This window comes from Python bivittatus, unplaced genomic scaffold (assembly GCF_059951505.1).
Source record: "Python bivittatus isolate LINGU-HERP-01145 unplaced genomic scaffold, Pbiv_v1 ctg000840_np1212, whole genome shotgun sequence".
In the NCBI taxonomy this organism is placed as follows: domain Eukaryota; kingdom Metazoa; phylum Chordata; class Lepidosauria; order Squamata; family Pythonidae; genus Python; species Python bivittatus.
Window position 1 is genome coordinate 13,723,215 of NW_028277113.1, and position 27,538 is coordinate 13,750,752.

At 39.3% G+C, this 27,538-nt stretch overlaps 1 protein-coding gene across 7 annotated transcripts in view; it reads right to left on the bottom strand.

Moving 5' to 3' along the window:
• Positions 1-27,538, bottom strand: part of RREB1 (ras responsive element binding protein 1) — a 142,992-nt gene that overhangs the window by 34,029 nt on the left and 81,425 nt on the right. For all 7 annotated transcript variants that reach the window (XM_025176336.2, XM_025176351.2, XM_007422131.3 and 4 more), the window contains 4 exons: positions 24,059-24,148; positions 22,117-22,280; positions 1,636-1,780; positions 401-537 (listed from right to left, as the gene is read on the bottom strand). In XM_025176336.2, the coding sequence (XP_025032104.1) occupies positions 401-537; positions 1,636-1,780; positions 22,117-22,280; positions 24,059-24,148 (536 nt within the window). The remainder of the gene's footprint in view (positions 1-400; positions 538-1,635; positions 1,781-22,116; positions 22,281-24,058; positions 24,149-27,538) is intronic.

Below are 27,538 nucleotides of genomic sequence, written 5' to 3' on the forward strand. Positions count from 1 at the left end.
ACTACAATTTGAGTGCAACAGTATCATGTGGATTAGAGAAAAGAAATGAGAACAGATTAGTACATTCACAGGGACTTCACTGCACAAAGATCACACCATCTAAACCAGTATTGCCCAAACTTGGCAACTTTAAGGTGCATGGACTTCAACTCCCAGAATTTCCCAGCCAGGTTGAGAAACACTGATCTAAACACTTCAACAGTCTCCCAAGATTTGTTATGAAGATAGTAAAAATAATGGTAATAGCAATGAGATCTCACAGTAATGCTAAAAAAATCCTACAGATCCCATTTTATTAGAAACAGATCCACTGAGTTCAAACAGGCCTCAGATTTGCTGCACGTAACATCAATATGAAACATCTTATGTTTCACAAACCATCTCACTGCTATTTTCTTACCTCAGTGAGGTATCTGGATGTACTTCCATGTGGGTTTCCAGCCCATACTTGCAAGAGAATTCTTTCAAACACACTGGACATCGATAAATTTCATCAGCCTTCTTTTCAATTTCACCATTTTGTGATTCCTCCACAACCTGTTCATGGTAAAAAAGAGGGACATTTTCAGACACAAGCTGCAATTCAAGTAACAGTTTCAGAAAGCAGCAAATTTCACCTGGTAAATACTTCACTGGCTTATCCCTTGGCTGAATGTTACACAAGGGATTACTCCATATGGATCAATAAGGATAACTCCAAAATTAACCAGGAGTTTCTTTTTATATTTGGAGATCCATTCCAGTTGTTTTTTTTTTAAAAAAAGTCCTCACACATTAGGGGAGTGTTTCTCAGCCTTGGCAAATGTTGGCTGCGGAATTCTGGGAGCTAAAGTCTACACATCTTCAAACTGCCAAGGTTGAGAAATACTGCATTGGGGAATGTGAACATTTCCTTACAAAGTAACGTAATTTAAATGGTTCTTTTGAGCTGTTTGGGTATTTCTCTCATCCCATTCCCTTCGTCCCTTTAAGGGGTACTCCACATCACACAGAATATGAACATATGAAGGGAATTACTTCATTTCTCAAAGTTATCAGGCAAAACAGTTTGATCACAAACAATCAACCACCACCCACTCAAAACAAATCCAGTGTAGGAATGAAATTATTCCAAATAACAATGTTCACAAAGAGAAGAATCAAAATGCAGAAGTCAAAAGATTGTCTTAAGTTGCCATCTTGATACAGAAGGCCTTTGCTAATATTTTATTATGAATCAGCCACAACACATCTGGAGATAATCAAAGTTACACTATTTATTTTATACACTATCATTTATTTGATGTCATTCATTGAGGTAATAATGGAGATCAGCACAGATATGTAGCAGTCTTTCCCAATTTGATGTATTTCACAGTCCCTTGCTGGCTAGGAACTACAGGAGCTGAAGAGAAACCCACAACACTTTTATTTCTTGTCCTGACTATTCACTTTGTAAGAATAGATCTTTGTTCAAAGTATGGCAGTTTCATAAGAAGTATGCACAACATCTAAACATGCTGTATCTCTAAAATTACAAACTGGCAATCGTGTATCTATTATATTTTGCCCTCTTTCCATTTTTAAGCGATTAACTGAATTCCTAATCTCTCATTTTAAGCAACCACCAGGTTTTTTTGCTGTTTCCCAAAGGACCTTTTTCGCTGGACTCTGCTCTTCCTTGTCCGCCTCGGCCTCATGACTGAATTTTCGTTTGGTGGACAAGCGCCTGCGTTTCAGTGGAGAGGCAGGGGCTGTACTTGTGGTGCCAGTTGGATCCTTCTCATGGATTTTCATATGTCTAAAGTCAGGTGAGAAAAGAGTGAGAAGACAAAAGGAATGGATATTCATTACAGGTTCTGAACTGGAAGAAAGTTCTAATCAAAGTTACACTTGCAAATTCTTCTTTAAGGAAACTCAATCATTCCAGTAAGAATTGATTCTCCTTTTTTCAATTTGCTTGCTAGTAAGCTTTTCAGTATCAATTTAAGATATCAAAAGTACACAAAAGAGCATATTATCTGACAAGCCAAAGACAAGAAGAGTACTTTGGGGCTAGACTGAGACCATATTTTCCAACTACATCTCCTAAGAGAGCCCGTATCTTTAATCCTTCATGATCTGAAAGTGTTTTATTATCAGTCCTCATTTCAGAACACAGGATGTAGTCAGTGCAAAGCCCACAGCTGTTAACTGACTCACTAAAGCTTCTTTTCCTTGTTTTAACTTCCCCATTTTTTAACAATGTGTCAAGTCATTTGTCCCAGAAACTGAGGTGCAAGAGGAGGAGACACATTTGGCCATGGTGGTTGTTTGTACGTTGTCTCATACAATCTGAATTGATGAACAGCTTGTTCCATTATGACTCTGTAGGGTGTCCAAAAATACTTTAGCGTGCTAAAATTTTGATCTCCATTGAGACAAATGGAACTATATATGCCAACAAGGGGGCAGCAAAAGTTTGGTGAGGTGGAATCGAGCTCAGCAGTAATGACTTTAAGCAAATCCAGATACACCAAAGCAATACAGTGAGCTGCTTAGTTTCATGAAACCCATTCTGTACAGCCATGAGCTGGCTTTCCTAGGACATACAGGTACTGATTTAATAAACAAGTAAGTAAACAGTGCAACTGATAAGTCAAGCTCAGAATTCATAGGCAGTAGGGACAGTCTTAAGCTGGGAAATACTTGTGTATATGAACTCACAATTATTAAGGGCATACATTTCAGTTTAAAGCTAAATAAACCAGGAGGAAGAAACCCTCCATTTCAAAATGATGTCAGCAGGATCATCAATTTGTAATTTTTTTTTAACATGCCTAATAAATAAGGGAAACTCCTAATACAAAAAAAATGTAGCTCCAGTTTCCTAAAACTAAAAGAGATTCAGGAAGAGACTTGACAGAACAGACTAAGGATGGAAGCCATTGGAGTGAAAGGGTGGGGGGGGGGAACTTGGAGGAGGGTAATTGAGGGTAGGGATACTTGAACTCTTCACTTGGGCCCAACCTGATCATGTGAGGAGGCCTTTCAGCCAAACTGACCAAGATTATATCAAACAGGAGAGCTAATAATCTCTGTTGCATTGAGATTCTTTCACTGAGAGCTCCACTGAACAGGTTCTCTAATTTTATGAGTTCATGTGGGTCTTTGCCTATTTAATTGAATGCATGGGCTCCAATAACTAACTGACAGCGAAGAAAAAAATTCAAACTATATAATTGGTGATACTTCTTAATGCTATTAGGAATACAGAAGAAAAATCTATCCACAGAAGTATATAATTGAAATTAAACAATTTAACTGATTGTTTAAAAAAAATTAGCTATTTCTGTATTTGAGATTTATTCTCTGTTTTCTTTTCCTGTTCTTTTACAAGAATACATAATACATCTGCTGTAAAACAGTAGTTTTCTCCCCATGGACTCAATATTTGATACCAAACTCTTTTTGGACTTTTTGCGTCAAACAGGAAAAAATGTAATTATGATACATGGGTTTGATGCTTAGAAAAAATAACAGATAGGAAAAAAAATGGAAGTTATGTTGTAACCATAGAGTAAGAGGTTAATTTAAATCTATACCTATCACCGTTATAAAAGAAAATTTAGAAGTCATTCCTTTATATTTCTTTTTTTTTTTTGCTTTTTTTTCTGCACTTTTGGCTTTGTTCTTCCTTTCTTTTCTTTTTCTCATCTTAAATATTAGTTTCTATTTGTTATCTTTCTTGCTTAAAATTTAATAAAGTTATTATAAAAAAAAGAAACAATATTTGATACCTAGATGCTAGAGTTACCATGTCTCCTCTGTAAAAATCCAAATGACCACTAGCTAGCAGCAAACAGATGGAGTTTTGTGTATCTCTTCATTGCCAACTAGTGGACAATCTGTATTTTTGCAGCCAAGATAAGTTAGTCCTACGAAATATTAACAACTCAGGACTCATAGGCTACATAAAGCAGCCATCTATAGCTTGCCTTTAAATACATTAAGACTATCATACTCATCACACTGCTGGCTTTGAATTTGTACTTACAACTAAATTTATTTATAATTTTGGCAAGTACAGGATATTTTTCTTCCTTTCAAGTAAAGGGCAAGAAATGAATTGACTAACAATACTAAAGTAAATTAAAGTACAAAAGATCATTAAAGTACAACACAGCATAAAACATGCCACTTTTTTTCCTGCTCCTTCACTCTGCAGCACAAAAGTATGCTAGGATCTTAAATAACAAGATTTAGATGACTTCCATTTCTGCAGACTTCACAAGTAGCATACAAAACCCACAAATAGCTGAACTATTTTAGCTGCTATAAGACTGAAGTGGCCATGGTGATATACCTAAAAAGCCACCATAATCAAATAGTATGTTCCAGTATATGTTTTTAATCGGTGTAATTGCTTTTATGTAATGACAAATGAAAAATAGCATCTTCTCAACCAAGAAATTCAAGAGAGTGTTTTAGAAAATACAGCTTAAATGAAATCAAGATGCATTCCTCTATGCAATATACATAAAGTCCAATTAAACTCAAAGGGATTTACTTCTGAACAGGTATTTATAAATTGCAATCCTACTTTTTTCATGTGTACTCTTCTCTTTTCACAGAAGGCCTGAATCCCAATGGACACGATTTCATTCACTTCCAGTGGGAGAGCCAGGATAGTATCTCACAGCACTTTAAATGTGAACCAACATAAGGCTAATAACTTTGTTCAGATGATAAGACATCACGATCAGTGTATGCAACATAGTTAAAGATTATGCACAGCACTTGCCAGAGTACCTCAAACACTACTGAATTATATTATATATGATCTCTAGCACCCTGGGTATAGCACATTCTCTGTCTCAAAGCCAATTTAACACTAACATTGTTTCATTCGGGCACTGCCTGAAAATCTTAATCCTAACCAGTCTTAGTGACCTCAGATCAACCTGAATTCACCATCTACTTACAGTATAGTAGCTGTCTATTTAGACAATATAGTGATGTTATCGTTTTTATTGTAATTTGTTTTTACGTGGTTATTGTTTGTATTTCATCCCAACATTCACTCACATTGAATGTGTTGTAAATATTTTAATATACAAATCTACTATTGTCCTGAGATATCACAATGTTCCAGTTTATCTGAATCGGTATGCCCAGACAGAGATGAATGATCATGGGTGCCCTCAGGAAACCTAGTCTTACATCAATTTCAAATTCAAGAACTTGAACCTGAGTGTGTAAAAGAGACTATGCATTTGAGGGCTATGCCTTTGCCCTTTGAGTAGCGTGCTGGAGGCATTAAAAAAAAAAAAAAGACAAACATGGCATTTGATTTAATTGATTTAATGCAAAGTCAATTTGCAATATATTTAATAACAGTTCAGAGGCGCTCTGGGAATTGCGTCCAAAGCTTTTTGTAGCTTCAGGTAACCCTGGGATCTAAGGTCATCCACCCTGGTATAAGAACTGCTTATTATCACAGGGAAGATGCTCCAAAATAAAGGACTAATTTTTGCCAGGTATTTTAGAAACACACAAGAATATAAGTAAGAATTTCCAAATAATTTATAGAAGCACATCTCAATTCATCATAATGAGGTAAGTTATCAGCATCCGTAGCACATATAATCTTAAAGCAAAGATTTCTTGCTTCTCCATTCCAGGCCTTAGCAGTCAGGGAAAGTGATATACTGTAGGTGCTACTGTTACCTTGTAATAAGGGTTTCATAACATAACATGTACAGTACGCATTCCATACAAAGCACACAAAATAAGTTGTAGCAAAAAAATGTACAATAAGTAAAACCTTCTAGAGTTCTAACTGGAGACAAACAGGTTGATAGAAATACCAGGAAGTTCTCCCACCTCTCCCAGTAACTCTGAATAAGGAGAAGACTAGTTGCTTTGAATTAATTAATTCTTGAGGTAAAAGTAATCTGATTTGAAAGCCATCTCAAGACTTCCATATAAACTGAAGCTGTGACCAGTTTGGAGGTTATTGTTCACATGTGATTTTATTTTCACATCTGTCCGAACATAGGAAAAGCCCTGTGGAATCAGCCCAAAGGCCTATTTAACCTAGTATCCTGCTCCCCCGTGGCCCACCAGAGGCCTATGATGTCCACCAGCAGAGCATAAATACAATAGTATTCTCCCAAGGGACATCTGCTGAAAAGCATATTGCTTCAAAGGCCAGGAATAATATAGCTATTATGACTAGCAGCCATTGATAAATTTATCCTCCATGAATCCTTCATCCAATCATTTTTTTTTCTACCTCTGCCTATGTATTTAGTGTTAAGAATTTAGTCCACATATTTATGATCTGGTAAAACAGTTGCTCTTCTCAACTGCTCCACTGGACCATCTTCAAACCAGCTCCTCATATGGGAGGGGGAGAGAGAAGCCATCCGTAGCCCCCAAGTTCCCTTTTTGTAGCCCTTAGTTCCCTTCTGGCCCATAACTGCTAAAAACAGCACTATTTCCTGCCATTTCAAAGCAGGAAACATTTGAAAACTGTGTTAATAATCATGTCACAGTTAAAAATGAAAGGAAACCCTCTCCCCACCCAATTGTATATGACTGTACCCATTTTGCAGCCCCAAACCTTCAAAAAAAGATAAGCTACCCCAAAAATTGTCCACCTATGCCTGATAGCACTTGTAGCAGAGTATTAAATCACAAACAAATCTTTCTGATTTTCTAGCAAAGAGAAGTCCTCCTCATGGACACTTCGTTTCTTAGAACATTAAAAAAAAAACTTATGAGGCTTTGTATAGGAGAAGGGAAGCAAAGCGAGCGGGAAGAACTTTTTATGTCTCTAGAAAACCAAAATGTGTGGCAAGTGCTTCCCTGAGTCTAAGGTGCTCAGGTTTAAGGGTGGAGTGGTGTTTTACAGTCAACCCAGTTAGATCTCATGATTCATCCTTTTAGAGAATGAGGCATTTTCCAACATCTTTACGGTACTTTACCACACCCTAGGTGAAAAATCATCCTAATCATCTTCCTTCAGGGCTTCCAGGTGAGAGGAGAATCCTGCTGATTACACAATGGGAAAACATTAAGGAGACCAGCGGCAGCAGCGGCGGCGGCGGCAGTGGTGGTGGCAGCGGCAGCAGCAGCAGCTGCATACGTATAGCTGTAAAATGCTCTTTCCTGAAACAGACTCCAGTCTTTGAATTTCGGGTTTAGGAGAATGAACTAAGTGCTGTTGCTTCAGCTTGTAATTAATGGGAGTTGGAAATAAAACGAGTGTCCCCAAATTAGAAAGAAAATGCTGCTTAGTGAGAAAACTGGAGCAGCCTACAAATACACCTTCCCTAAGGCACCGTTGTAACTGAAAGTTGTTGACTGAAACAATTGTAGCAAACAAATGATCCAGCTCTTTGATTTCGATCATAACATGCTGCACTTTTTTAGAGCAAATTCACATATCAGTTCAGGAGAGAACTGATCAGACAACCCTTGATCTCTCCTGGCCATTAACGTAAGGGGTCTGTCCTTTTTGCAGCTGTCACAGGGCAGTCTTTCTAACCTTGGTGACTCCAGATGTGTAGCCTTCAATTCTCAGAATTCCCCAGCGAGCATAAGCATAGCTGAGAATTCTAGGAATTGGTCCATAGATCTGGAAGGCGCCGAGGAAGGCTAGTGCGTAGCGTTTGGATACTTTGCCAATCAGTATCGCTTGCAAAGGCCAAGATAATCCTACAGTGGAAGCTGAAAGCTCGCCCCCTGCCCACCCCCTTGCTAAGAGGCAAGCACTCACTGAACTTGATATATTGATTTGCAATGTATACAGAATAAACTCCCTTGTTCCCAAGATCTGTGGGGAATCCTAATTACTCATGTGGTCAAAACCGCAATGCTGAAGCATAAAAGAGGGAAGTGCCATAGGTCAGGGAAATTGCAGGACATGTTTTAAAAATCTGCAAGTACGGGAAAACAACCAGTGCATGTAGACGTACACATGCTAAACAGGGAAAAGGAGTACAGAATCAACCCCTAAGCAAAGCTGTTACTCAAACCCTCACTCAAATAGAGAGAAACGCCACTCTGGCGGGCCTCCCAGCCTCGACGGGCTAGCAAGAATGGTCCAGATCACATGGGCTCAGCACCAGTAAAGTCTATACCATGAAAGGCTTTGAACAGCCACTGGGGAGCAGAAAACAAGCACACACACAAATCTCCCCGCCCACATTTTGTTGAATGGGAAGGCTAAACAATTTTTACCACTCTATCGGGCACTTTTCACATACTTTTTTTCAGCCCCAGAGAAGGAGTGGCAATGATGTCATGACATCACAGAAATGGACAGGACCAAATTGGTGGGAGGATTATACTCGTGAGTCTTCCATAAGTCTATTACAGCTATTTAGAGTTTCAAAAACAACAAAAAAGCTTTCAGAATCATGCTATTAAAAAATAGTCACATATTTTAGTGATCATAGAGTCTGCAACCCTCTGCTGAAAAAGGACTTTAAGCATTCTGATATTTTAGCAGTTTGTTTTACAAATCTGGCTTCTATCTCACATGGTTTTTAGAGAACACTTCAAAATGCTACCAAGCATTCCATATATGTTCCTTTTGTGTCTTGTAATCTCTTTCTTAAAGGCTACACATTCTTGTAAAACAATTTATCCACCCTTGTAGCACACAAGCAAACTTACTTTTGAGTTCACAAAATTGAATTCCCTGTGCTTTTAAAAACCAAGTATCATTTTTAAATCAACTGTGTTAAGAATATGTAACACAGTAAGTGCATAATTCTCCTTCTGAAACTGTCAGCCAGCCCTACCCTTATCCAGGATATTCTATTGTTCTCATTGCTCCCCAATCAGCTAGTATTCCCTGCCATCAAGAACAGCATTCCTCACTAGTCTGCTCTGGGCATCTTTTCCCCTTCCAGATTTCTTTCTTTTTTTCTTTTGTTCTCCCACTTATCTTAACCTGCTGCAGCTTCTCTGTTATGCATCACTTTACACAAACAGCTGCAGTCAAAGAATTCCCTATAAATTTATAAAGACTTGTAGTTAAAAGATATTATTGGCTGTAGAAAAAAAAAATACTGGCCAGCAGTCCACAGGGAGAAAGCAATTTTTAGGATTATGCTTGTCAAGGATGTACAAAAAATGTCAAGAGAATGAAGGAAAATCCAACTGGTACACTCCTTTTGGTAGCTGGGCTGTTTCACTTGGACACCAGATGAAGGATCGACTCCTATTCCCCCCCGTCCAACCGGTTCTGCTTTGGCATGCAAGAATGAGCAAATATCAGAATGTACCTTTCTTGTCAGTTCTCTTTTAAATGAGACCAAGAAACTGTCACCATTTTTTTTAAAAAAAAGAGGACTGAAAACAAAGAAATATAGCATATGGAGTTGAAACTGAACTGCCAATCATTCTCTCATTGCATGCACTTGCCTCCACACTCTAACCCATGTGTTAAGCAGCTGGTTCTTGTGTTCACAGGAGACAGAATAAATTCAGTGTTGTGCCCAACAGTCTCTGTAAGCATTTAATGATAACAGTGGAAAGATGGTCAGCAAGAACCAAGGATCTTTGGCATGCTTTAAATTGCTCACTTGTAGCTTACAGAAACATTCTGCATTCACACTGCCTCTGTTTAATATTAATTTCCTTATTAGCATGATATGTGAATGGGAGTGAGCAAATAAAGAGCAGACTGTATTACAGCAGGACATCAAAGTTTCAAGGCATGGTTTCTTGTTGGCTAACTGACTGCAAACCATCCTTTCCTGTAAGAACCAGAATATCTGGTAGGGTTGTGGTTTTCTCACTTACTCCTGGTTAGTTTTTATGCCTCAGCCAAGCCCTTAACCAATTCACAGAAATGCAAGACAAGAGTGGCTTAAAATTATTATATTCTATATTCAAATGATTCAACCTATTAGCAAATGGGCCACGTCAGAAGCAACCACCCCCACCCAATCCTCCCAGAAGTGCTGGACTATCATTCCTAACCATAAACTGATACTTATAGCTGATATAATCTAACATATCTAAACGTTTCAAATATTTGCTTGGTGCTATACGCAATCTGCAACAAGCAACTTCTTCCTCCCCAGACATTCATTCCCATGATGACAATAAGGAATAGGCCCTGGTAATGTAGATGGCACCCATTCCCCACTTGTCCCTACCACCATGAAAAACAGGAAAAGTACTAGAGATGGAATGATGCAATGACATAGACAGGAAGATGAAATAAACCGTATGTAATACACCTCAAAAATAATCCCACCGACATTCCATTGGAATGTATTCAATCTATTCAGGGATGAATGTGAAGACGCAAGGAATATAATCTATTGTAATTAGGAGGGCCAAATATTTGAATCAGACCATGCTTATTGGGAGGCAATGTTCTTCAAGCACATGCAGTTCACCACACTGTTACCAAACAGGTCTGCAGCTAGTGTTTGAAGCTGGATTTTAAAAAGTGGAGGAGCAATGTGCAAATCACAGATATTATGCTTACGCTGTATCAATAAAGTATTGAAGGGGAAAAAAGACAAAATATAAAGCTTCCAAGAACAGAGCACATTCTAAGAATTTTTAACTTCGCCAAAAAATGGGACAACTTAAAAAAGGAAGTGCCAAAGTAATCATAAACAATGGTTAGCATACTTGCATACAGTGGGGCAAAAAAGTATTTAGTCAGCCACCAATTGTGCATGTTCTCCCACTTAAAAAGATGAGAGAGGCCTGTAATTTTCATCATAGGTATACCTCAACTATGAGAGACAAAATGGGGGAAAAAATCCAGAAAATCACATTGTCTGATTTTTAAAGAATTTATTTGCAAATCATGGTGGAAAATAAGTATTTGGTCACCTACAAACAAGCAAGATGTCTGGCTCTCACAGACCTGTAACTACTTCTTTAAGAGGCTCCTCTGTCCTCCGCTAGTTACCTGTAGTAATGGCACCTGTTTGACCTTGATATCAGTATAAAAGACACCTGTCCACAACCTCAAACAGTCACACTCCAAATTCTACTATGGCCAAGAGCAAAGAGCTGTCGAAGGACACCAGAAACAAAATTGTAGACCTGCACCAGGCTGGGAAGACTGAATCTGCAATAGGCAAGCAGCTTGGTGTGAAGAAATCAACTGTGGGAACAATAATTAGAAAATGGAAGACATACAAGACCACTGATAATCTCCCTCGATCTGGGGCTCCACGCAAGATCTCACCCTGTGGGGTCAAAATGATCACAAGAACGGTGAGCAAAAATCCCAGAACCACACAGGGGGACCTAGTGAATGACCTGCAGAGAGCTGGGACCAAAGTAACAAAGGCTACCATCAATAACACACTATGCTGCCAGGGACTCAAATCCTGCAGTGCCAGACGTGTCCCCCTGCTTAAGCCAGTACATGTCCGGGCCCGTCTGAAGTTTGCTAGAGAGCATTTGGATGATCCAGAAGAGGATTGGGAGAATGTCATATGGTCAGATGAAACCAAAGGAGAACGTTTTGGTCTAAACTCAACTCGTGTTTGGAGGAGAGAGAATGCTGAGTGGCATCCAAAGAACACCATACCTACTGTGAAGCATGGGGGTGGAAACATCATGCTTTGGGGCTGTTTTTCCACAAAGGGACCAGGACGACTGATCTGTGTAAAGGAAAGAATGAATGGGGCCATGTATCGTGAGATTTTGAGTGAACACCTCCTTCCATCAGGAAGGGCATTGAAGATGAAATGTGGCTGGGTCTTTCAGCATGACAATGATCCCAAACCCACCACCCAGGCAACGAAGGAGTGGCTTCGTAAGAAGCATTTCAAGGTCCTGGAGTGGCCTAGCTAGTCTCCAGATCTCAACCCCATGGAAAACCTTTGGAGGGAGTTGAAAGTCTGTGTTGCTCCAAAACATCCCTGCTCTAGAGGAGATCTGCATGGAGGAATGGGCCAAAATACCAGCCACAGTGTGTGAAAACCTTGTGAAGACTTACAGAAAACGTTTGACCTCTGTCATTGCCAACAAAGGATATATAACAAAGTATTGAGATGAACTTTTGATATTGACCAAATACTTATTTTCCACCATGATTTTCAAATAAATTCTTTAAAAATCAGACAATGTGATTTTCTGGATTTTTTCCCCCCATTTTGTCTCTCATAGTTGAGGTATACCTATGATGAAAATTACAGGCCTCTCTCATCTTTTTAAGTGGGAGAACTTGCAGAATTGGTGGCTGACTAAATACTTTTTTGCCCCACTGTAGTTCACACTAAATGTACTTTTGATGGTAATCTAGAATCAGTGTAGTATAGCACTCAAGGGATTAGATTACAGAATATCCACATACAGAATATCCTGAATATTCAAATCCGAGTCTAGTGGCCCCAATCTCACAAGTTGGTTGTGTGGGATCAGGTGCCCTCCCCCGGCAACCATACACATCACTAAGGAAAGGCAGGATATAAAAACAATCAAAATAATAAATAAATTGGAACATCAGTTGTAAGTATGTTCAGAACACTGATGGTGACTGGTGAACAATGTAATCATTTTTTTAAAAAGTTTTCCTTAAATGTGAACAAATAATAAAAAGCCGTGATGAAAGTGAGTTTCTAGGGGGGAAATGTGAAAACAAAAAAAAAGGTGTCAGTAAATTGGCAAGCAAAGCACGCTAGCTTTAGAACTGGAATTTAGGCTAGTTGGACTTGGTTGTCTATTTAAAAAGGACCAGAGGATATTTGTGCATCTTTACTAGTGTGCTCGGCTTTTCATCTGAAATCAGCACCAGGCCTGCAAGCTTATCTCTACAACCTTGAAAACTGTAAACTGACATTCTTAGGATTCTGATTAGAAGGGCCTGAAAGCAACACAAATTGCCTTGCGGCTCTACATGTGCTCCGTGCTTGTTTTAGTGCACCCATTCAAATGCCAAAATCATTTTATTTTTATTTCATATCTGGCTTTTCCATTTCTGCCTTCTCTGAAGCTACTTTAGCAGGCATATATCATCGCTCATTTGCAAATAATCAACATTCAGGTATGAGATCAAAACCTTGGAAGATGCAGTGTGGGCCAGAATGGAGCAATTTTGGAAAAAAAAAGTTTACACAACTGAAACTGTTAAGGGTGCAAGCAAAAGCTTGTGCTGAAATAACAAAAGGCCAGTCCATGCATGCTGTGATATCTCATGATGTAACACCACTCCCTAGCACATTCAGTTTTCTGTGTGCAAACAGATTTTCCCCATCTCTCACATCAAATATGGAACACAGGGATCTAAGAAAATTCCCCTGTATCACATCAGATGATTTTCTCAGTTTCTCAGGCAGAAGTCTTCCCAGTTAAAAGATTCAAGTAACCGACAAGTGAAAGATATCAGGTATCAAAGTTAGGAACTTTTAAAAAGAGGTTATACTCCCAGGAATTTCTCTATACAGTACACAAAATTAAGCCCATAAGCAAAATCTTATCTGAGTATAAAACTACACTCAACCAACATAATGAAGGATGGAATCATCATCATCATCCACCTGCTTGTACCCACTCTGGGAAAAAAAATAGCTGCCAAAGTCCTTAATATGGGAAGGCGCATTCCTTCAGCTCTATCACCTTCCCCACTTTCAAATTTCTGAATAGGAACTCTTACGCTGCAGGTTTTGACCTAGAAGGACGATCTAGAAGTGGCTGGACCTCACATGAGCACAGCTTATAGCAGAATAAAATCTCTGCTATTCACTAAAGCAGCCAATTTTTTTTTTCAAGCTATTTGTATGAGCCTGGAAAAAGATGTGGCTGCTGTAAGCAGCTGACCTATTATAATTAGAGCAGGCACATCTTGTTTTCAGGCTTGTCCAGTAGCCTGGAATAAGACCAGCTGCTTTCATAAATAGAGAGGCGCTGTGTTTGTAGAAAGTTCAAAACACTACTGCCAAATCACTTTTGAAATGTCCACAGCCCTACTTTACAGACTTTCCTCTAGTTCCAGCACAGCCAAACCATGATCGGATCAAAAGATCTCATGGTGATCCAAGAAAAGTTCCGTGAAAATACCAAAGCAGGCAGAAATGAGATAGAAAAGAGAATATCGTCCGTTACAATCATGGCAAGATCCTTACTTCAGTGGTACATTTCTGGTTCCATTCCTCCCTGTGCAATCTGAAACAAATAGCTAAAACAAAGCACCCCAGAGCAAAGAGATCATTCATTTAATAAGACATAAGAAAAAAAGGATGCTCAAGCAATATTTAAAGAGATAAATAACTTTGCATCGGCCAAGGTACAACGTGATAAGAGTCCCATGTGAAACAAACAGAACACTCTATTAAAGGCTATTTTGTTCAAACTCAGTTCTACAGAACTGATGCAATAAGCAAAATTAAACTCTTGGAAGCAGGAAATAATTCAGAGTGAAGGATGGCAACGCTGAGTAATTCAACAGAAACGCAAACAGAATGCACAGGGAAATTTTTCTGTGGAAGTCCCGTTGAAGTGAAAAAGAGCAACCCAAGAGCATATTTTTCTTCTTGCATTACTCCCACTCATTGCAATGTAGCCTATAGAAAAACTTCACAGTGGACTGTGACCCTAGATACATTATGCTCAACACTAAGATGGAAAGTCAACTGAAAAAGATGAGCAAGATTTTATCTATGTCTACAGGTTTAACAGTACAATCTTCAGAACATAGACTGTATGTGAGGGACTGGGGCTTATTTCTTTTAAAGAAATCTAACAAAAGAATGGAAAACATACTCATTCAACACTGCAGCACATTATTAAAATGCATGTTAAAACTTGTATCTACAACCTCACTCATACCATTTCGGGTTGGCAGAGTCTTTGTAAATGGGCCTGGTAAGCCATCAACTACAATCCAAGACACAAATGGTGCCTGAAAACCTGCAGTGAGGAAGAATTCCTGCTGATTGAGAGAAGGAGCATGAGATGTCCCACTTTCCTCCCCCATCACAACTCTTGGGTGATTTTTGAAAAGCGCTTCTTCTAAGTAAAGAAAACACGATGCAATACTGAAATAACTTTATCCACAGTAAATACAATTTTGTTAGATGCATGCAGTATTTCACCCTGGCCAAGAGTCAGCAATCCCCAGAAGGCCCTCACTCTGCCACCTGCACCGTTAACAGATTTTCATGCCTTCTCTTTAATGGCCTGTTAATGTACAGGCAAGGCCCCGGGGAGAATTGAATATGATATCATGATGGAAACATACCACTGCATCTCAAGGCAAGATAACCTATAGCAAAGCAATAGGGCACCTGCCCTAACCCTAATTTAGTCAGGAGTACAAAATGTTAAATGATGCACATTTTCTTGTTCTGAGGTTCTGGGAATCCAGTGCAGTTTCTCATCAGCCCTTCATTTACAGTCCGACAAAGCAAAGTACATTCAGCCACTCCGTGGTGGTGGTGAAAATTAACAATACTTGGGGGGGGGGGTTCCCCAAGTAAAAACAATCTATTTTATTGATTTGATTTGATTTACAAAAACCACCTTACTCCAGAGGTTCTAATCTGTGACAGTATGACCATCCAGTTGTATCCAAAAATCATCTATAAGCATGGGAAAATGTAATCTTCCATAAAAGCAGAAGATACGTATTTAAGGGTCTACTGAAAGGTTTTGCGATTATCATTGCTCTATCTCTGGGACAAAACTAGAAACAACCCCCCTTTTTTTATAACACACTTCTTTATTTTTTTTTTTAGTTGAAAAATATATACCAAAGAGATATTAAAGTCAGTGGCGACTATGCATTAATTGAGGGGGGGAAAACGTGGGCAGCCCAACCTCTTTGCATCTGAAGAAATACAGACAGCCCTGACCCTTCTGCCCTTCCAGATGGCACAAAGACCTGGCTATTCCCTAGAGCAATGTTTCTCAACCTTGGCAACTTTCAGATGTGTGGACTTCAATTCCCAGAATTCCCCAGCCAGCCGTTCTGAGAATTCTGGGAGTTGAAGTCCACACGTCTGACAGTTGCCAAGGTTGAGAAACACAGCCCTAGAGACTAGGGGCAGGGTGCTGGTGTGCTTGATTGTGGAGATGTTTTAGGACCCCTTAACTTGTTTTTTCTTTAATGGGCTATAAATCTGCTTTTGTTTTTATCTTTGTTTGCCACCTATACTGCCTTTGGTAGATGGGCAGCCATATAAATATATTTAGTAAGTGAATAAAGGCATATAAGCAGCTGAGTTTGGTAGCTGACTAAACACATCAGAGACCAAGCTCAACTTGTCTCATAATGACCCATTTCCACACAAAATGGCATATCTACAATACTGGACAATCTTAAAGTAAAATGTAATTATATATGCCTCCAGGGGTGCTACAGGCACACAAGGCATCCTTGTGCATAAAAACTTTTAAAATAATCCAGCATAAAACCATTTTTTTACTTTGCAACTGGTGCCTTCCCCCCCACCCCCCCGGTGCCTAATTTTCACAGTGGATTGTGAATGTCCCCCTCCCTGCACACACTAAAGCCGCTTCTCTGATCAACTGATATTTCTATTAAACTGAACAGGATGGTCCCACTTCACAACAGAGAGTTATTTTTAAAATGTTGTGAGATTTAAGTGGCTTAGGTAAGAAAATGTCACTCATTCAAACCAGCAGAATCTTAGAAGAATTCTTCTGAACTGGAAACAGAGTTCTCAGAATTAAAAGATTTCTTGGTTGGTTTGTTTCAAACAGAACAGCTCATTATTCTGCCTATCTGAAAGAAGATGCTAACCACAGTTACAAACTTTCTGCTGCTCCAGAATGATGGAGAAATACGTAAGACGTGAACCAGAAGTACCTAATATCATAGTTAAAAACTTACACACATAGGGATCAGATTGAAAAATACTCTGAACTATGGAACACGTATAATCAATGTATGGGTAGTCCTCGGGTTACAACGGCAATTCCAGCAGTCCCAGTTGCCATTGCAACCCCAGGATGCACAGGTCGTTAAGTGGGAAGTGGAGGGAGTCCCAGGTAAGGAGCGTGGGAATGCTGCACAGGGGGGTGGGGGAGGCTGGAAGAGGGCTGGTGCAGGCCAGGGGAGGCCCTGAGGGGGCTGGCACAAGTCAGAGGAGGGCCTGGGAGGGCCGGTACAGGTGGGAGGGTACTCTGGGTGGGATAAAAAGCAGGAGCGACTTCCCTGCCGGCTTCCCCATTGACTTTGCTTGTGAGAAGCCAGCAGAGAAGGCTGCAAATGGCGATCACATGACTGCGGTTCCCTGCAATGTTGTAATCACAAGCCAGGCACCCAAGTGCCCAGATTGCAATCATGAGACCGCAGGGGTGCTGCAATGGCCAGAACTTTGAAGATCAATCATACGCCCATTTTTTCAACACCACTGTATGGAACAAATGGACGTAAGCTGAGGACTACTTGTAATCCTAACATGTAGTTCTTGCCATTGTTAGCAGCTGGGTTGCAGAAAATTAACCCCATCTCTGGTTACTTCCTGAGAAGTTATTGTTGGAAAAAGCATTTTCAATCTTTAATCCAATCAGTTTCAAGCTGGAACTGAAACTGGAGAAAAAGATATTCTGGAAAGTGCATGTGAGGATGCTATAAAATGCCACTTAGGAAATGTAATTTCAAGAGGTTTCCTTAAAAGTATACCAAGACAAACACACCCTTCCAGATATAATTCAACTGTGGTAAGAACATTTCATCTTGAAAAAACTGACTAAGGAAGAAAATGCATCCTGGGCATAGAAGATGACTTTTGCCAGTGCACATCCTCTGTAAATCTGCATTCTGAACCTGATGGACCCTCTACAGTACAAGCCCTCCAAGTTTTAAAAGAAGGGAGGAGGGTCGATTTAGAAGGTTCACCCTATGTCTCAGTAAATTAGAACAGTGAAAGACCACCACTGAAGACTGCACCAGGCTAGGAAATTAAAAAGGTCTCATCTTTTGGCCTCCTCTTTTATTTAGCAGGTATCTAACAGATGGTCACACAGAGCTGGGAAAAGCAGCATGAGAAAGAGACATCGTTTTTAACCTATTACTCACAATCCACATTTTTCTAATTGGGAATCACTGCCTTGCAGAAAGTTGCATAATTCCTCCCATGCAATCAAGAAACGCATAATGTGACGGACACCTAAGTTCCAACATGAATGGCCTGATACATCAAGCAAGTTGCCAAGCACTTCAAGAACCTGTTTGGCCAGGCTTGCTTCAGGGATCAGATATAAATATTTCAAGTTATGTGAATCGGCCGCCCTGCAAAGGAGAAGCATGTTCAAGTGTTGCCAACATAAATTTTATACATGCTGTCTCTTGAGCTGCATTGCTCGTTACTCGTCAACAGGACTGCCTCTCTCGAATCTCTAAGCCTGTAGTTTGTTTCAACAGAGCTAAAACAGAAGTACGACATTCACTGAAATGCTTCGTCAAGCTAGCATTTGTCACAAGTTTGTTAGATGTAATTAGAGAACAAGTATTATTTCACAGATTTTTAATCTGTCTTTTTAGTTGCATACCCTTCTCTAAGGTGAGCTATAGCAAATCAGCAGCTAAAACTCAAGCACCATTTAAACCATTTTAAAAAACAGAATTAAAGCCGGGCAAATAAAGTAGTTTTTAAACATCTCAAATTGGGGGGAAATTAACTGCCAATGACCATTTGGGAAGAGAGATAGCTGGACTGCCTTTAAGAGGATATTCCAGGACTATGCAGCCAATGTGGAAAAAGGCCCTATCATCAACCTAACTGTTGTCACAACCCAGCCAACGAACTGGGCCTTGGATGCTGATTTTAAAGCACAGGGCAATATATGTAGGTGTATCAGTTCTACTGAGAACTTGGTTCAAAACCATTTAGGACTTCAAAGGTCAGTACCAGTATGTTAAATCAGGATACCAGTAGCACCGCAATTTGTTTTTTTAACAAATACACAGTACACCAAGGGCAACCTTAGGCAGCTTTAGAAAAGACTAGACAAATTTGTCAACAATGGTTATTAGTCTTGAAAAGCAGAACAGAATGTCCTTGGGAAGAGCAGTAGAACTCTGAATATCAGGTAACCGGACAAACAGGAGACACTTCTGCCTTACTTGGCTACCACCCCTGGAGGAAAAAAAGCCAGATTTGATAGAGCCTTAGGCTGATTCAAAAGCAGTTGCTTGTGCTTTCTTAGCAGAAAGATGTCAGTTGTTGTACCTTTGAAAATGTGAGGATCTCAGAGTTTCTAGGCACTATCAATGTGCAGTCACATTTGAAAACATGCTAGCAAAATACAGAAAAGAATGTGCCAATGTTTGTCCATGCACACAAAGTTTTGCAGATTCCTTCATCAAACCATGTTCCTCTAGGGCAGTGTTTATCAACCTTGGCAACTTGAAGATGTGTGGACTTCAATTCTCAGAATTCTCCAGCCAGGAGTTGAAGTCCACACATCTTCAAGTTGCCAAGGTTGATAAACAGTGCTCTAGATGAAGCAGCTTAATGAAAAGTTGAAGGAATCCATCTCCCTTGTCCACCTTCCTTTTATCCAGCTGCTGTGCCATGGAGACCTCAGTAGGCTTTGTCCAGGGCACACAATGCTAACTGAAACATATGCCAATATTTTACTTGCAAAAGGATCTTCAGTTCTAAAACCACTGATAAAAAAATCAAATACTTAAAATTTTGAATTTGGCATTTGTTATATACTGTAAAATGGAGAATCCTGAAAAGCTTTCATTCATGTTGTATACTTACTGTCTGTAAAAACTGTGTTTTTGAAGCTTACCTTTCAGGCGAGGCCTAAAATGCAGTATTAATACAGACCACACAAGTGTTTAGCAATCAATTTATGAGATCCCTTATTTAAATCCCACTTTCACCCAAAGCTACCATTAGCCATAAGAAGAGAAAGCAACAGGCATCTCTGTTGTAACAAACTAGACCATCCCTTCCACTGGCAAATATTTTATGTAGCAGCAAAAAAGGTATAGCTATTTTTGCACTTAAAACTAAGCCAACATTTGTTTCGCACATGATTGGTGAAAAAGCCAAGAACAAAACTCAGACAGTAAAGAAATCATACATCTTTTTTCCTCAGCGAATTCCTAATTCTCCATTTCTTATGCATATAGCCAAAGAAAGGAGTAGAAAACAAAAATGAACAAGGGATATGGGCTCATATAAAACAAATCATGATTAAAACAAGCTTGGATTCAACAAACTGATTTCAAATGGAGTTAGTGGCTTTCTTTGAACATCATGCTAAAGTATGTATCTAACACACCACTTTTACTTTGGCTTAGACAAAAAGATTTTTTATTGATCTTTCATTTCTTCACAACTTCTGCCAGTTCACTTTTATGCAGTCTGACCTAGTACACCTACCTAGAAGTTAATTCTACTAAGTTCAGTTGGGCCTCTCAATCTATAAAGAAATGTCTGGTGGCTGTGGTTTCTATTTTATTTAATTACATGTTTTAGATGCTGCAGGAAAAAAAATCAGTAAACAAACACAACTCAGATATTAAGTGCAAATGTGTGTTGTTTCTGAAAAGGTAGTTTCTTTCTGTTAAATGGAAGGCCAGTTGGTAGCCCAAATCAAAAAAAGGTAGGAGGTTTCTAAATTCTAACTCATGTGCATGAGAAACAAGATGCTTAAAGCGGATTATAGAGTTACATCCCTGTACTAAGAGAACTGTAACACATACAAGATGAGAAGTCTTTCTTCAGACCCATGATGCCAGGAAGACTTACCCAGAAATGTCCCTGGACTTTTTATTTTAGATACTTCTTCAAGCAATAATTCTAGCTTCTGGCTAAACTTTCTTGTTTGTATTAGTGTTTGTCCTGCTTAGTTGCTGAGTTTGCTTGCTTTGCACTGTGTTGCCTAGATCTTATAGCAAAGCTTATCAATGCATGATGCAACAAGGAGGGTTGTTTTTGAGCTGGCTTGTCACACAGCCTGATGTTGATTTAGGGCTGAGAGGGAGGGAGTGGCCCAAGGTCATCCAGTTGATTTCCATGCCTAAAGGAGGACTAGAACCTGGGTTTTCTGGCTTCTAATCCACCATTTTAACCTCTACACAACACTGTCCTTCTAGTTTTGGACTTGGGATCAGGGGTGTCAAGCTTTTGGCCAAAGTACTGGATATAGATGAATCTGAACTCCCACACTCAATACAGACCTGAGATAATAAAGAAGATGCTATGTCCTAATGAACTCAACCAGGCCTTTATCAAAATGCTTGGTTCTGTGCTGGCAGGTAACATGCCATAGGAGGAACCTGGAAACATATCGTTTCCACTCTTTCTAATGGAAAAATCACACTGAAAAGATACAGCCTGTTAAGCATGTTGTTTGGCAATATACGAAGAAATGATATAGTTCTGAGTTTTAAAGGAACAAGGTACCTGATGGCTGTAATTTCTCAGCCAAGCAGCTCACAGAATGCAGATTAGATTAAATGAATCAGTAAATCAGAATGATTTCTTTAAAGACAATAGCAGTAGTAATTTTATTTAGAAGTGTTTTGGAAATCTTGGCACCCATCTCCATCACTCGCCTTTGGGTTGTCCACAAAAGAAAACATTAATATATTTAAATATAAATGTATATTGAAGAATGAAATGAATGAATTCTTTCATTATGATACGTTGTTTCCTTCCACCTATCAAAATTTAACAGTACTAGGGGGAATTGTGAGAGATAAAACTGAGCAGTACAGCTAATATTGTGGAGTGTTGTTTCGGGTGTTTCTGAGCCTTTTGTCTTTGGCAAAGATTGTTATGTTCTGCAGTATTCATATCATTCTATTTAAGAAGCTCAGGCTGGACGAGTAATTGGGAACAGAATAAATCTACTACACAGAATCTCTACGCTGAGAAATGGCCCCAAATGAAATATTTTTCCATTTTTAGTAGGAGAAGGTGGTCTTGGTTCAGGAAGTTCATGTGTACAGGACTTTCAAGTCCCATCATCCGATAAGCTGTTCCAACAAGGGGACACACTAAAGCAATTGAACATGCACTGGAAGAAACTGCTGTCAGTGACCATATATGCTAAAATGAGACCCACTGGATTATAGCCCTGAAAGGGAATAGGACATGTTGTAAACAAACCTTCCAAACACACACATTGATCACCCTTTTTTCACGTCGTCATCTCATTCCTGGCTCTCACCTGTGCATGTTTCCATTGGTGGTGAAGGACTGATCACATACTGAACATTTATAAGGCCTTTCCCCAGAATGCACTAGCATGTGGCGATCGAGGGAGCTTGCAGAGCTCAAAGACTTTCCACAGATGCTGCAGGAATGGTCTGTTCCTCCAGTGTCAGTGTTATGCTAAAGGAAGCAACAGATTTTTCTTTTGAGTTCTTCCTGTGCAGGGTCAAGGACATACTAGTCAATTGCAACCATCATCATCTAAGAAGGTTCAATGCAACAGACTGAAATTAGCATGAAACATCCTTTCCAGATATGACTCGGCCTAAAAATAAAATAAAATACATAGCAGGAAGCGGGGGGGGGGGGAGCAAAAATTGCAGTGGGGAGGCATATACTTTTTTTACATCTTTAATTGATCACCATATAAAGCATTGATAACAGCTTTTCTTCCTCTCTGGAGTGTTGCATAAGGACAGCTAACTGCTGTTCTGAGCCATGAAACACTCAGAGAAGTTACTGAGATGATGACCAAAAGGGAACAGAATGAGCTGTACCACATGCTTATGTGGAATGTATGTAACAGCCTTGAAAAATGAGCTTTATGGGCCAATTCAAACTCTGTGGGTTCATTCACATTAAGGTCCTGGGAGTACGTAAGAGCTATAACTGGTCTTAAAAGCATTGTTTGGGAGCAGGTTTCACTAGCAAGACCATCACAAATTGTAGATGGTCCCCACTCGCCCCCAATCCCCAAAGAAAGAGACCACTGTTTTAACACACGTTACAACAGATCCATATGAAAACACCAATTCACACAGAAACTTTTTCTGTGCATACATGTGTGTGCACATGCACACATTTGTCCCAACTGGGCCAGGAGACTCCCAAAAGTTCATTCAGAGGCCTCCCTACAGCTATCTACAGGAGAAGTTTAAAATACAGAACAGACTCCCATCTAGACTTCCTTAAAGACTGCCGGGTGATGCAGATGTCTTCTACGAAATTTATTCTGCTATTCAACAAACAGGAAGCTATTGTTTTTATCCTTCATGCTATTACAATAAATGAATATTCATTCATCTTGTTTGTTATGGAGGTATTTGAAGATTATTAACCTGCTACCATGTCCTATCCCAATTTTCCTTTTCTTTCTTCTAACTCATTTTTGCTTCTGACCCTAAATCACTTGAACTGTGGATTTTGATTCCTTTCTTTTCATATTCTTTCCAAAAAAATGTATGCAGAAAAATAATATATTCACTGATGACTCTGCACTGACCCCAAAGGGTTCATGTGCAGATGGCAAAGTTAAGTATAGTATTGTCTGCTCTAAAGCTGGGGAAAATTCTGAGTATTTTGGAGTGACCAAGGGGAGATTGTTTACAAATACCGGATTCTTCCAGCAGCAGCTTTCCAAGTTTCAATATGCCAAAAAAGGGAGACAAAAAAGCTAAACTATAGCTTGGCTGTGACCAACTGCCAGGAGCTTTGGCAATCTAGCAGCCAATACCCAAGGAATTATGATGTTACAGAATAAAACATAATCTTTCCCTGGAACATTCTCAGGAACTGCTATGGTTGCTGGGACACAGCATTCCTCTAAATCTTAGGAAGATTTGAGATAGATCCAACCACACATATTCCTGAATACCAAACAAGTAAATTTCAGTCCAACCCTAGTTGAAATTACAGCAGTTTTCCAAAATTTCTGATCTGGCATCAATAGAGAAAGGAGGCAGGGGGAAAAATTAAGCAATAGCAATAGAGGGAAGACCATGAAGCGTAATTATCTTTAAGATCAAAATGGTTCAGAGATGGAAGAGGGAGAGGCTTGGAGATACATAATGATAGCCAACATAATTTGGGGCTTTGGATGGAGGAACTAGTACATGTTACTATAGGTTTATCAATAATCTCCAGAGCAGAAGTATGATGTTTTAAAATTACCAACTTACCTGACGAATATGCATAGTCAGCTGATGTTGGGTAGTGCAAATCTTTTCACACAAAGGGCAGGCATAGGAAGACTTGTCATCTTTTGTTTCCTATTTTTTAAAAAAATATACATTTTAAAAATAAATGTTAATTAAAAACCAAGTAATTGCTCATTGTACACATTTAAAAAGAAAATCCAAACATTATAATGAGATTAAGATTATACTCTCTTGTATTCACACAGAGTGAATTCATGCAGTGTGACATGGGGAAACTGTCATTAAAAGAGGCATTTTTTAAAATTTACAATTTGGAATCTGGGTTAAAATCAAGATTGTGAAGGAAAAGGGTGGTTCTTTCAACCAAGAGTATGGGAAGAGCCCAACCATACCATCTAAGACTATGGGAAGAGATTTGACAAAACAGATTATAAGAAATTCTGAAGTAGGAGTACAACAAGACCCACACACTTGTGTTCCTCCAGATGGGTACCGAAAGGTCATTATAATCAGCTGACCGTAGGAAAACCCCCTGGAGATTCCTTTGTCTTGTCCCTTCAAGGGCAGAAGTCAGGGACAACCTACAAGAAAGCTGTCAACACGACTGTTCCCTTCCTCCCCACAGAGTCATTCCCATCTACTATTCTGATCCCACAAATTTATAGTTCCTTTGTTGTAAGATAATATTTATTGTATTTTATTTTTTGTTTATCTTGCTTATTAGCCATTTTAGAGGACTTTTATCCTAAAAGGGACTATAAATAAAGGTAATAGCAATAAAGAAAGGCCTATAGCTCCCAATATTAGAGGTAAAGTATTAATAGTCTTAGCCTTCATGCATCTGACTAATCCCAGGGTCACCAACAGAGTGTCCGGGAAAGCAATTGCCTGCCAACATCTCCCTTGATGATTGCCAGGCTCCTTACCTCATCTGGTATTTTATATTTTAAATATATGGACTTTAAATTAAACAAGTGAAATATGACGTATTGCAAAACGAAGTACTGGACTCCTGTATCATCTTTACTTGCAGGAATGTCCTTGGGCCCAGAAACTTTCTTCAAAAATAAAAATGATCGACAGCTGCAATCCTGTGGCTTTGCTTGGAAATTTGCCCACCTTCCCAGAAAAAGAAACATCCATGGTGGAGGCAAGAGCAGGAGGAAGGGATCAGAGGTAGATTACATGCTTCATGGCACCCATTCCATGACTGAATAAGCTCCTCACTAGTCTTTCTATGAGAGCACCCACAACAGGTACCCAAAATGCCAGATGCACATCCAGCTAGAAAAGTTGGGGACCCCTGGTGTAATTCTTTTTAAACGTACACAAGTTGGAAACCTTCATAGCATCTTGGTGTTACGAAATCTACAACCTAAACTACCTGCCGCATGAAAGGAACATTTCCTTCTGTCTATCCAGAATTACCCATCATCACATTCATTTGAAGACTCTAGATTTTAGCCTCATGAAGTATTTCCAAATCAAACACAAGAGTCTGTCTCAGGATTTCACTAGGTAGAACCTGATCAAGTAACTTGACATCCCTCAGTTTCCCCATCTGTAATACAGAAATGACCCCAAACTAAAAACGACAAAGAGAAAGGAAGCGCTATACATTCTAAACATTAAGAACAGAGTAAGTTATATATAAGGGGATTGGATGGAAACATCAAAAGAAAAACACAATAATATGTCATAAGAAGGAATTTATTTAGCAAGCTTAAAACTGACCACTTTGTTGTTTTCCCAATTAGAGTTTGGCCATGATGCTTCCATTGAACATCAGACATTTCTTAAAAAATGAAAAAGAGACCCATGGGCTCCTTATTTAGAATCAGCAAATACGTGTTTGCATCACTTCTGCGTAACAAAGCACCGTAGCAGTCCCACCAGTGCTTAGCTGCAGAGAAGTCAAGGATCAGCCGTAACCACGTGAGAATCAAACCAATTAACTGCTGCATCTTCTGCTACTTTCTGTTCCTGTTACTTCCTGTTGCATTTCTCCCCTTAAAAGACAATCCATAATCAGAATTGAAAAATAAAACGAACCCTTTACCTGGTCCTGCTCTTTTAGGGGAAGAAGTTAAGGAAAAGGCTAGGGAATAGAATGACTCCTGAAGGAGAGGCTTCAGTAGTCAAACAGATTGGTTATAGGCACTACTACAAGAATCCAAAACAATTTGTGTCTATGCAGAACATCCTGATTCATTTGTTATTTTTTTTAAAAAATGACTTTGGGATACTGAATCAGACACCAACATTTCTGTCCAAGAACAGAATGGAAAGAAGTTAAATAATTTTCCCTTACCCAGCTGCTTGAAAGAGTCAATATAATTATCCGTTATTCAACCAAAGGATCAGTTCTTCACTGCACCTTATCACTACAATTTTAATCCATCTGTGCGCCCAGTTCTACTTTAGCTTTCCCAGGTCCACACTTAAACACTGCTTCTATATAAGTCTAAGCGATCTCCTACATCCTAAAACAAGCTGTCCAAAGCTTCCAGATATATTATGAAAAAATACTGTGGTCATTTTAGTAGAATGTAATTCTAAATAGATTGAAATTCACTCCACATTTAAGCGTGTGTGTAAATTTCCATGAGTTTTAAATCTCTCAAAATACTAGGGGGGCATTTTTATCAATTATTCTCCCGCTACCTCTAAAACTTTTTTTTATTATTATTATTCTAAACTTTTAGGAGGAGATCGGACCTATTCTGACAATAGGGAACAGGGCCAGAGAGAAGCATGTGTGGTGTACAACAGTATGAAGCCAACTGCTATCCCAGACCTTCAAATGTCATCTCTTTCAAATTTCACACATTCACAGCAACAAATTCTGGTCTACTCTTGATAGTTCACTGAAAGAAACTCCCAATCTTCTCCTTTACACACTAGGCCTCTCTGTCACATCTCTAAGGTTGTACAGCACTGAATTTAATCTCCAAAAGGTGCTTCGGACCATGTGGGAGCACAGACATAGCACATGTTTGGAAGGTCTTAAAGCAGTGCATGCAGTAGCTATGGAGGGCAGTTGCACAATCTCAGGAAAAAATATGGCTGCTACAGGCGCTACACCTGTGCACCCACACACTCCACAGCATTTTTTGGAGACTGATCCAAAGATCTGACCAAACTTTTGTAATAGTTACTGAGTTATTTACTTTCATCTATGCCACTCAGAGTTGGTGACAGAAGCAGTGTGTGTGTGTGCGCGCATGTGTGTGTAATCAAAATAATGTGCCATCAACTCATTTCTGACTCCTAGCAACCACATAGATAGATTTTCTCTATGATGATCTATCAACCTGTTCTTTTAAGTCTCCCAATGGTGCACTCGTCACTACTGTAACTAAGGCCATCCACCTTGCTGCTGGTCATCCTCTTCTTCTCTTTCCTTCTACCTTTCTCAGCATCAGAATCTTTTTTGAGAGCTGGGTCTTAGCATAGTGTGTGTGTATATATGTATGTGTGTTTGTATATATTACATATACA